The sequence below is a fragment of the Terrapene carolina genome, unplaced genomic scaffold (genome assembly GCF_002925995.2).
Source record: "Terrapene carolina triunguis isolate 2854851 unplaced genomic scaffold, T_m_triunguis-2.0 Scaffold66, whole genome shotgun sequence".
NCBI lineage: Eukaryota > Metazoa > Chordata > Testudines > Emydidae > Terrapene > Terrapene triunguis.
The window spans coordinates 48375463-48388119 of record NW_020664417.1 but is presented as its reverse complement, the minus strand read 5'-3'; the positions used below and the strand labels follow the sequence as shown (position 1 = coordinate 48388119).

Below are 12657 nucleotides of genomic sequence, written 5' to 3'. Positions count from 1 at the left end.
GAGTCTCATCTTACGCGGGGGTTCCGTTCCGCGGTTAGCGCGTAAAGCAAAAACCACGTATAGTCAAAATTACATTGAGTTGAATGGCAGGCGGAATCGCCCACACTACAGGTACAGTATTAAAATTGTTATTTTGCTATCTTTTTTTTGTTTTTGCCAACCGCATAAAGCTGAAATCGCGCATGTTAAATGCGCGTAAGATGCGACAGACCTGTAATGGGCATATAAATATTTTGTAGTCCAAATAAAATAATTCTATTTTAAGTACAATCGTCTTGATTCTAAACAGGACACAAAATGTACAATAATTACAATTCATGTATTACTTAAAAAAACATGACTTAGGCAAGATCTATGCTAATATCACTGCAGTGGCCATGTCACGTAATTCAAGCACAAAACTACCACAATGCAATTCATTTTCACCTAAAAGATAAGCCTCAACAGAATAGTTTCAGAGTATGAAGTTTAAGAAAGAAGATTTACTCTAGCTAATACTGTGGAGAAGACTGACATGTCTAGAGTTACTCTATTTTTATTAGTGTGAGAAAATATATTTTTTATTGGCACTGAATTTCAAAAGGTGAAGCCCAACTTGTTTTGAGCTCAAGTGAGTTCATTGGTACTTCAGTGGTTGGCTTTGATTTTAAACATTTGGACTTTTAATTCGAAGTGAATGAAAAATCTGTTTCATAATATTTAACGTTTGTCTGAACAAACAGCAATATCTAAGAGTTTTACTTCTACACAAAGTATGCATCATTTTTTATTTTACAACAAAAGGTGGCCCAGTTACAATCTTAGAGAGCAAGCAGGAGGTCTCCGTATTGGCTGGGAAGGTTTAGGAGGCTAAAATGGACAGATTTTCAGCACGCTGTCTGCAACACGGAGCACCCTCATTCTCATTGATAGTTTTACAAGAGAATATGACAGTACAATCTGGGGTTCACATTTGTTTTAATGTAACCAACTCTGGTTCCTACTGAGTTTACTAAAGACACATTATGCCAGATCTTTTAAACTAGGTTTGTGGTTTCTATTAATGTAAATAACTTCAAATTTATCATATTCTTAGAAGATTAATATAGTGAATAAGTTGATAAAAGGAATATCGAAGGGTTAAAGTCAATCATCTGAAAACCATACTGCTCCATTTTTTTTTAAAACCTGCTACAGTTACAACCATCACCTACCAAGATGACTACAATAGAAGATAGAATTTTTAGTTTTAGCCTGCATTTGATAAGAGTATTCTGAGTTTCATTGTTCCCCTTCTTGCTTGTTGAGGTTAAAAACAGGAAAGCACGATATAAAGCCACAAAACCTTGGCAAGGGACAACAGAACAGGTATAATGACAACATTTTTAATTGACTAGATTTCAATTTGATGTGTCCTTTTAACACTGCAAGTGCACACACATTTAACAATAGCCAGTCCAGTTTCTGACATTTACGTCAGATGCCTTGCTCATTTCCAATAAATATTCTAGCTGCCAAGAAGATCACTATCTTGCATTAGTTTGTTGTAGCAACATTACAATAATAATTGAGAGAAAGTTACTTGAATTTCTGGTAAGTAAAAGCTGGGTTTTAGAATTTTAAGGTCAAGAATTCTCAAATCTTAAACTGGTTATCCACACTTCAAGCAGATCACATTTATAAAGACTACCCTTAATGAATCTTAACTCTAACTATAGAAATCTGGGCAAATTCTGATAGCTAAAGAGTTTAATGGTTGACTGATAATTTCCTAATACAGTATTGACAAATACAAGATAATGCTTCTACCGGCATACAGTAAAGGTAGATTTAGGGCCCAACTATGGGGCCAATACCTGTGTCAGATTAGGAAAAACAGTACTGTACCATTACTAGATCCAATTAAAGAAATATATAGACAGAGTGCCCTCCTGTTACTTTACTCCAATGGGGCTGGGTGGATTTGGATTAGTCTGTGTTTTGCCAAGAATTTTAGTTAACAGCAACTCCATAGAGTCCATTTTTAGTGGAGGAAAATGCAGTAAGTTATTTCAAATGTGTGGAAGTTTACTAGGCACTAGGACTTCAGTTAAACTATGGCTATTAAGAAAATAGGAGAGACAACACAGATCTTACAAATAATGAATTTTGATAGTATAGCTTTTAATGGCAGGCATCTTCTGAAGTTGATAGTCCTGAAGATAATTTGGCTCAAACGCCAATCTAATCAGTTTGCAGACTTCAAAGGGAAATTTAAATTGGCTTCAGTTGCAGTTTAGTTAACCGAGCTTGAGGTAAAAATTCAAATACAAGCAAACAAATTTGGAAACAAAGTTACAGGTAGAAGAAAAACAAAATGCAATCTATAGCTTATACTTGTTAATAAATTACTTTCCTGTCTAATAAAGTATTTCTCACCCCAAGGTTATCCTTTGTAGAGCTTGGCAAGTCCAAAGAATTGGGATCCACTTTTCATGGGACACCCCCCCCGCCTGCCCTACTGACAGTCTTCTTGTCCTCTTTCTTTTATACAATTACAGACTCATGTCATTCAATTCAGGGGTCCCTATTCAGAGACTTTTAATGGGGTTCTTTTTGTCCTTGTAAACTCTGAACCCTGCATCTGGCCCAGACTGTAAACACAAACTGGCTCAGTTGACAGATGTCCATTGTTCTTATGTTAATTGGGTTAGCTCTCAGATTTCCTCTCTTCAGGTGACAGGTTTCACTCCCATCAGATTTGGAATATAATCTCCTACACGTTGGATAACTCAAATTGTTTCCCAATCAAACATATTGCAATAACCATGACAATTAGTAGTTCTTAGCTTTCAGCAGAGACCACATATGACTCCCTTTGGTGAAATATTGAGAAGGTTGTCAGATACAGGGTAATATACTTGTCTGGGTCTTCTGTGTCACATTGACCCCTTCACCTTACTCTAAAAGTGATCAGGAAAGATGCTTACCCTTTACACAGAAGCTGAACAATGTCACAGAATATTCCTGCTTCCATTAGCTGAAATAATAAATTGAATCACTTGAATCTAGGTTTTTTGTACAAGAGCAAACCATGTTTAAAGGGTCCTTAAGCGTTGACTGGATTGCTCGTCAAATGTAACACCATCCTTACATGCTACGAAAACAAGTCTTTTTAAAGTAAGGGCTATGGGGCCAAGTATCCAAATAGAAAATATTTACAATAAATTTTAGCTTTTGACTGGCTGATACCAGGGGTGTCATTAAGAGTTGCAAAGACAGCTCTGTAGTTTCAAAGCAGAAGAAAGCAGGGCTATGGCAGTGACCCAATGATCTATATATATGCATGTTATTTGCAGAAGGTTTTCAAGATAGTAGATAGGAGATAGTACAGTGTATATATTGGATGTAATAATTTGAACTAGTTGTACACAACTTATTGTCAAGTAAATTAAGTCACTAGAAGATATCTGCAAATTATGGTAAACAGAATAATGAACACCTGCTCAATGCAGGTGGTCAATAATGTTAGGATACATTAGCAAGGGACAGTTTAATGGTATTGACATATATTGAGTATGATTAATTGGAGGCCTTCAATTAACACTGAGAAGGCATTGAAGGCAAAGAACCTCATCTTGGATACTGTTTTTAATTGTAGTCATGTCTTAAAGGTTCTATTAGAAAAAAGGCCCAGAGAAGGGTAACAAATGCTGACAGCCTACATTTCTATGAAGACTTCCCCCATAGGAAGAGAGATACACAATACTACATATATATAGTTTAGAGATGAAACAAAAGGTGATAAGTGTACAAAAAATGAATGCTATAGAAAAAAAAAGAAAGCACTCCTACTGGAAGGTTCCTATGGGTTCATCTACACCAGTGCTTAATATGTAATGAAAGATGCCGGAGCTCAAGCAAATTTTTTTTTTTAAACTTTCGTAACTGCCATGGCAAGCCCACTGATGCCAGAGCTCTGAACTGCCAAGTCTAGAGTGCTGGGGCTCAGCCCTGACACATGTTAACACTGATCTACACAGCAAAAGACCCTGTGCAAGTGAGTCTCAGAGCCTGGGTCAAGTAACTCAAGCTCACTCTTTTGGGCTAAAAATAGCAGTGTAGGCTTTTGGGCTTGGGCTGGAGCCTGGGCTCAGAGACCTTCTTCCCTAGCTAGGTCTCAGAGCTCAAAACACCTACATTATTATTTTTAGCCCAACAGCATAAGCCTCAGCCACTTCACCTGGGTTCCAAGACTTGCTGCCACTGGGTTTTGTGGGGTTTTTTTTGGCTGCATAGATTCACCAGATGACTCAAATGAAGACTTGTTATGTGTACAAATTAAATATCCAGAGGCCCTGCCAGATTCAGAAGACAGCACCAAATTCAAGCAAAGACTACTGCATTTGGATAGCCTTACCTCAGACTGTAGGTGCTGGATCACAACTGTTAATGCTTCAAACTTCTGGTTACTGCTTGCCAAGAATTTCTTCAAATGCAGGATAATTTCACTTTGGTTCTCACATTTTGCTTTGTATTGTGCCAACTCACGTGTTTTTGTTTCAGTTGAATGCACAGCTGGAGAGGTTTGTGTGTGTATGCATGAACTTTTAGGACTCCTCTGCTTGCCTCTCTCAACTGGAATAAAAACAAAAAACAAAACAAAAAGACATTCTAATTAAACTATTCACTTCTGAAGTTTTACTAGCTACCAAAGCTGGAAGTCAAAACACAAAGGAAATAGAAACAAATATTTTAAAAAACATTTCCTGAACCACTTTGATTGGGTCAAAAGGGTTACTTTTTAATGGCATTATGGTCTTGAGGATAAGGGTCTGTACAACAGCTTCAGCGTTCTCATACCACAAAAGCCATATACAACTCAAATTGCTCTTGATTATGCATTTACATTTGTTCATTAAGTGCATTTTAGCTAACTCTTTACACTGCAATTTTGAGTAGCATTTTGAAAGAACTGAAGTGGTTCTTTAGTTCTAAAGCTTTTCCTCACCTCTAAGTTTATCCAGTGAATAGTCTAATTTTCATACATTAAATGTCATCTATTTTCCAGGTCTGCAACAATTTCACATTTCCTGAACTGGAAGTTACTAAATATATTAAAGCATTCTCCCTACATGTATTTGATCCCTTTCATACTTTAATTTCCACTGCAAGATTCCACCATCTTCAGTTCACATTTACCTTTTATTAGCCAAACCTGGAGCACTTTTCTTAGTACTAATAACGTCTGTCATGGATCAAATACTTACTAAAGCTGTCAAACATCCAATACACTTTAAGCTTCCCCTATCCCTTTATGCACAGCCTGAGGATTACCTACTTTAATATTGTAACGTGGCAAATTCTGACACTTAACAGCACTAGTGTGACAGGTTCCCCCCCACCGCCCCAACCTTGGGGTGCTGCCTGGAACTGGGATACCACTGAGCCCATATGACCCACCAGCTTGGGCTCCCTTTACAGTGTACTGCTGCGACAGGCCCACAAGCCCCCTTCCAGCACACACACAGGTAGGGAGACACCCAGGTGCAGCTCTACACACAGATGCTGTGATCAGCTCTGCATGGGAAGGCTCAACTAAGGAACTGCCACGTACTCAAGTGCACACCCCCCTTTGGAGGGCAAACCCAAAATTATACAATCTTGCACTGCACAGAGAACTGTACAGCGTGAGCTCATGAAATTCGCTCTCCCCCTCAATGTGGAGAGGAATATATATAGCTTTCTGCCCCAAGTAATGATTTCCACACACTGGTTTTAGACAAAACAAAACAAGTTTATTAACTACAAAAGATAGATTTTAAGTAATTATATGGGATAGAAAACAGATCAAAGAAGATTACTTAGCAAATAAAACAAAAACTCAATCTAAGCTTAATATACTAAAGAAACTGGATATGAGTAGCAAATTCTCACCCTAATTGTTGTTTTAGTCAGTTTGCAGAGATTCTTGATGGCAAGCTGAACTTGCTTGCAGTTTAAAACCCCAGATATACCTTTCACCGATTAGAAATCCCTCCAGCCTGGGTTCAGCCCTTCTCCCCAAGTTTAGACCTTGTTTCTCAGACGTTTCCAAGTGTGTCCTTTGGGCGGAGTTAGTAAAGAACCCAGGATGATGTCACTCCCCTGCCTTAAATAGCTTTTGCATATGGCGGGAACCCTTTTTTCTCCAACTCCGTTCCCATGCCTTTTAGTGGAAAAACACAAGTATTCTATGATAGAGTCCAGTACCAGGTGACTTGGTCACATGATCCCATAGTGTCATAGCAGTCATGAGTCAGAGGCTGTTTGTAGCATCCTCAGGAAGGCTCCTGAGGATGCTACAAATCGGGACATCTGGTCACCTTAACTGCCATTGCACTTAACTTCTGATGATTAAACACTGCAGACTGTTCCAGATCTCACAAGCAACGTTATCAGATAGGGTCATCCTCAATTATGTAGACCGCTGTGCTCATCTGTCAACATACAAGGAATTGGATATTTTCTTAAACTGCACCCATCTGGTCAGTGCATATTGGCTAGAGCTTCAAATACCTATATCTCTGGGAAAAGTGCATTGCACACATTTGGGACAGTCCTCAGTTGAGAACTCTTCCTAGCCTCAGAGATCTACCTTGTGCCAATGACCAGGATATGCGCAATTGTGCCAGTAGTCAGAGCTGGAGTTGGTAATCAGGAACCAGAGCCAAGGGTCAGAATCTGGTTACCTGGAGTGCAGTGGGGCAGGGGAAGGGTTGGGGCACCAAGACAAGGACAGGAGCTATTGTAGCCACACAAGCAAATACTTAGAGCAGCCACTGAACTGCAGCAGCTGGGCTTAAGAGCCTGTCTGCTCACTCTTCCAACCAAACAGGAGGTGTAGCCTATTAGGAAGCATACTACAGACCAGCTCCTTGGGTTGCCTGGAGACTGGCTCTGCTGAAGACTCGGGTTCCTGACACCCTGGGGCTCTATAATAGAATTGTCTGGCTGAATGAATGCAGCTGCCATTCAGCTGAATCAGAGCCAGACCCACCTCTTTGTGAAAGCCTTTTTTTTTTTTTTTATTTAGGAACTGGTTCCCCTGACTCCACTGGGAGTCTGACCAATCTGATATGAAGTTGCGCAGGAGGAGAAAATGAAGAACTATTCTATCAGTAGGGTGTATCCCATATACTTGTTACATTTAAGAGCCTAGGTATAACAAGGAATGTAAGCACTCCTGTAAAGTCTTACCTGAGCTACTTCGGAGAGGCTTGGTCCATATGTTTTTTTTAACAAAACATTCAATCCTGACAACCATTTGAACTTCTACATCTGTGCACTTGGTTGCTGAATAGCAACTGAAATTCTTCCCCTATGAATAACTAAGCTTTGCCACATCCCAAAGCTTATCCCCTTGAGAATTTCTACTGTTTTCTTGAGTTTATAGAACTAAACCAGAACCTTTTGCTTTACCCCAAGTGACTTTATTGGTATGTCAACATTGCAACAATACCCACAGCTGGCCCATGCCAGATCACTCAGGCTCACAGGGATCAGGTTGCAGGGCTGTAAAATTGCAGTGGAGACATTCTGGCTTGATCTGGGACCCACCCTTCCGTGCAAGATCCCAGCTCCTAAATGCTGGGACCCCATGAGGGGTGAGAGTTCTAGAGCCCGGGCTTCAGCCAAGCCCAAATGCGTACACTGCAATTTTATAGCCCCGCAGCCCCAGAGTCAGCTGACACAGGCCAGCTGCAGATGTTTTATTGCAGTGTAGACGTACCCTATGAGTAAGGATATGGATTTAGTCACAGAAATCACTGATTCCATGACTTTAACAGACCTCCGTGACTTCAACCCCGTGGAGGTGGGGCTCCGAGCTATTGGCCCACCTCGTGGCGTCAGGGCTCCAGCCCCATGCCAGGGGGCTTGGGCTTCTGTTGCTTATTGCCCATGTCCTGCTTGTGACTTTTACTAAAAATACCTGTGACAAAATCTTAACCTTACCTCTGAGTACATACTAATGCCCTTCTACTTTAAACTGAGGTTATTTTCCTTAGAAAAAGATTTTTAAATATGAATGATAGAATTTCTAAAAAAAGTGTTCCAAACAAGGCTAAATAAGAAAGAATTGGAGCAGAAACAATCAAACCGTTCACCTCCAAGCTTTGTAATTCGAGGATCAGTTACGTTTTTTCTTACCCCAAGCCATCCTCTTTTCACGTTCCTTCACCAAACTGTTAGCTTCTAGAGTGGTTTGAAGACTAACTTCCTCATTCAAGCATTCATTGTTATCCTTAAGTCCTTGCTTCTGATCCTCTCTGTTAGCAAGATCCAGGCTGGTCAAAGCTTTCTGGCTTTTTTCCATTTTCTGGAAAACTTTAACAACATTGGTCAAATTGCTGCTAATTCCTTCAATCAGATATACCAGATCAGCCTGGGCATTTAACTGAACTTCCATTTCTTTCCTCACCGTCTGGATCTCCTCAACTACAGTTTTTAATTCCAATTGACTGGATTTAATCTCTGCTTTGAAGTCATCTTTCATCTGTTGCTGGCTCCTCTGTGCATCAAGAACTGTTCTGATTTCCTTTCGGGAAATTTCCATGCCATTTCTTAATTCCTTTTGGCCGGCTTTCATTGCCTCCTGGCTAGCTTTAATTTCTGCCATCATGGCAGCTTAACTCTCTATCTCTGCTCCAGCAGGAGCCACAGATGTCTTCCTGGATATATTACTCCACAGTGACAACAGCTGTCACAGGGTCCAAGCCATCAGGAAGGTTTGCACACCAGCAGCTAGTTACCACTTATGTGGAGAAGTAAGCAGGTAGCCCTCTGGTGAAGTATCCTATTTCAGGTTACAGTCAGTACACTTGACTAAAGACACTAGATAGAAGCAGAGCACACCTTACAGAGCTCTGTGGAATAGTTCAGTCCCAAATTTCAACAAGAGTATTGGTTAGTGTAACAACCGCCTGATTTTGCCACACCCAACCTATTAAATCCTTTGCTGTCATCCACATATGTGGGATGTCACTCGGAAAGTCACTCCCAACAGTCATTTGTTCCAGCTGTCCATCGAAAGCACCAGTGGGAGTTGTTGCCAATATGTTTGGCTTTGCAACACAAGAGGCATCCATAAGAACTCAAAAACCCTTTCTCTTCAAGGGAAGGGCTCAAATAATAATTAATGGAGATATCCCATCTCCTAGAACTGGAAGGGACCTTGAAAGGTCATCGAGTCCAGCCCCTGCCTTCACTAGCAGGACCAAGTACTGATTTTGCCCCAGATCCCCAAGTGGCCCCCCTCAAGGATTGAACTCACAACCCTGGGTTTAGTAGGCCAATGCTCAAACTACTGAGCTATCCCTCCCCCCTTTAAGTGCACATAAAAGTTTGAAATCACTTATTTCTCAGTTAATGGCCTCAATACTATGCTGAACTGGGTGGCTCTGTAGTGTCCTTCTGGTGATGTTCCTAATTAGATGTTAACGAATAAATCCATGAGTGCCTTTGCCACAAACACCATCACTACAACTAGTACTGCCTTTGGACAGTCTCAAGAAGACCACATACTAACTGATAATGGAATATCAGTTATCTTCATCCCTGAGCTAAATTCTCTAGTTCACAGTTGAGGACCAGTGGCAGAACAGCATGGGGAAGATTACCTATTCTATATTGAGGTGTTTTCAAGGTCTTCATTCAGTAGGCCTAGCAACCCAGCAAAATTTGGTGTGTTAACTTTGCTTTTAAAAAGCTAGGTTTCATGTCTAACTATAGACATAATAATTCTACATAAGCATATTTGCAAGTAGTTAGATACCTGACTGCCCAGCCATTTGGATATAGCATGCTATTCAGTTCCTTTTTATTTACCTCTTTCAGCGCATGTGTATTTCACTAGGTATGTCCCAAGATGGTTGTACCAACAGCTGTGGCCTAACCTGTCTTATACAAGGTGATTTGACAAGATGTGTTAAGAGACTGAATTGCAGTGGAGACATTCTGGCTGAAAATTCCAGCCTCATTTGCAAGAACTCAAAGATGATGCCTTGTTCCCTGATTGGATGGTGAGAAAAGACCACTTATTTTGATTAGACCATTTGAATCTTCAGAAGTATGGATCACCATTTATATTGGTCCACACCAGCACCTCCAAGAACAGGAACCAAGTTGGACCACCCAGCAGAAATGGGATAAAAGCAACCTGCTGACATCAAGTACCTAATTCAGATAGGTACTTTTAACAGTGTCTATTTTCCAGCAGTTTGGGTTGCTCACTAATGCACCAGAAAAGGACTATAGTAGTGTCCGTCCTTTTCAAAACTACTTTAGAATTAGAATTAACAAATTACTGTTAACTCAGATTGTAGGACACTGTACATGTGTCTACCACAGTTAATGGTTTCATACTGCCTTTCAAGTTTAGGTGGATACAGACATAAAACTGTTCAAGTGTACAAGCCTCTTGAACTGCACCCAGTCTATGCAGTCCATCACAAGCGTAGGAGTTGATCGCAGGTAGTTAGGGGTGCTAATCAGATCCTGGTGGTAACGTTCATTGGAAATTAGGTAACAAGGGGTTGACTATTATAAATCCACTGGAAAAGAGGCCTTGATGAATTAGTATGGAAGAACTGACCAAATTTTCTTGTGATCTAGTTTTGGATTGCTTTTCCTCTGTTATGTTAGCAACACTGGAGTTAATAACCAAATGGCACAAGAGAGGCCCTATTCTGAGGGACTATCAAAAATCTAAACAAAGTCTTCTTCCCAAGATATGCTCAGCCTCTAATTGTTATTGTGGGTGTGTTATTTGGTTCAGAAAATGTGAATGGTTATATTGACCAATTTTCTAGTTAGCCAACTCACAGTCCAATACTATTTTTGCCTTCTTATATCCTATACTATTAGTTACTGCTAAGGATATTTAATAAAACTTTATAAAACTAAATTCAACTCTCAAGTCCTTTCCTTTAGTTAAGCCATGAAAATAAAAAACATAAAAAAAACCTTAAGGAAGGTGGTATAGGTATTCAGTTTCATAACTGAATAACTAAAGTTTGTTTTATACCTTTTCTTACATTCTGCTTTCATTTATGCTGCTATAAAATGATTCAGCTTCTATTCCAGTTTGAGAGAGACACTCACTCAATCATATCTCAGGATTTACTTTACTTGAGAATATTTCCTGTTTATGAAATAGCCATCCTGGACTAATAGTCACACTCAGACTACCTGGTCTCAAAGGCTAATGAGGTATTAAGCTCAAACAGGAAGTCAATGTATATAAACAAAAACAAAAAAATTGCCAAATTTTCTGTACATGTTTTGCTTGATCATAAAATGTAAAGATAGTTAAGTTAGTCACAAAGCATTTATGGTATTTGTATAGAATATTCTCTCTATTTAACTAAAAGCAAAAACAGATCATCCATATTTCTATAAATACGAGAACAATAAATCTAGGAAGGAAAAGAGTCCAAGCAAGTGTCAATCTGGCACCATTTTGAAGTTGTTTACACAAAAATAAACTGACTAGAGAACTGAAGAGTAATTCTATGTGGGCAAACCTTCAATAGCCATAGTTACTGCTATTTAGTACCATGTTTAATGAACCTTTAAAGTAATAAGCCTAAATAAATATCTTTAAAAATAAATTAAATATGTACTTACTTGTGGGGGATGGAAATTGAACAGGTGACCATTGCGGGTGGGGGGGAAAACAAAGATGTTCAGCCAACCAATCTTTTCACTACTTCACCAATTTTTTGAGAGAAGACAAAAATGTCTTATAATTATTATAGGCAGAAATAGCAGCTGGGGGAGATTGGGACTTGCATGGAAAATGGGAGCCAGATTGATTTGGGAGGTTTGGGGGGATGGGAAGAAACAGACTGGTTGGACAAGGAGAGAGTTGGTGTAGACGAAGACTAGAAGCCAGAAAGGGAGTGGAGAATGGGACTGGCTAGATCAGGAGATTGCGAAAAGGAGCTTTATTTCATCTCTTTTACTCAAGCAAAGATTTGCCTATCTGCAGACTTACTTTAGTTTTAACTTGGCTGTTCACATATTAGCCTAAAAAAATTGAAAAACAGCCATTAAATACCTACACTGGGAAGAGTATTAATTGTCCAAAGACTTAAAATGTCAACTGTGTTTAAAGAATTACTGAGTCATGAAATAATTAAATCCTGTTAGTGCACTGAATGTGGAGATTTGTGTTTTACTAGCAATAACAAAAACATTCTAGAACAAGGATGGCTGCCTGTTCTTCCAGAAAGTGAAATGTGTGGATATTTTACTAATCTGTTGAAAGATTTTAAACAGTGATGTTTGTTTTTTGAAGAAAATGCTACAGTGTCTGAATTAAGCCTACTAATTCCAAATATGTTTGGAAAGTAGCACAATATAGAAGGCAAATTGGGAGGTCTACTTGTTTGATTAGAGTCTAAAGACCATAGAATGACCCTAATCTTCTGCTCCATATATTTTTATCTGTTCCTTCCACAAGCAACTCCCAGAAGACAAATGGCACAGCATGACTAGCTGACAGGTCTGATCCCAGTATTCCTTTCCTCTTGCCGTTCACAAAATAAACAAATACAGGCAAAGATTTTGTCATTTAAAACTAGGGTTACCATATTTGGAGTGTCCAAAAAGAGGACACTCCACGGGGCCCCGCCCCCAGCCCCGCCCACGCCCCCC

General features: G+C 39.5%; 1 protein-coding gene across 1 annotated transcript in view; it reads right to left on the bottom strand.

Annotated features, from left to right (window-relative positions):
• Nucleotides 1-12657, bottom strand: part of MTUS1 (microtubule associated scaffold protein 1) — a 198791-nt gene that overhangs the window by 63917 nt on the left and 122217 nt on the right. Inside the window, exon 8 of the mRNA XM_026647908.2 lies at nucleotides 4379-4596. Coding sequence (XP_026503693.1) covers nucleotides 4379-4596 — 218 coding nt within the window. The remainder of the gene's footprint in view (nucleotides 1-4378; nucleotides 4597-12657) is intronic.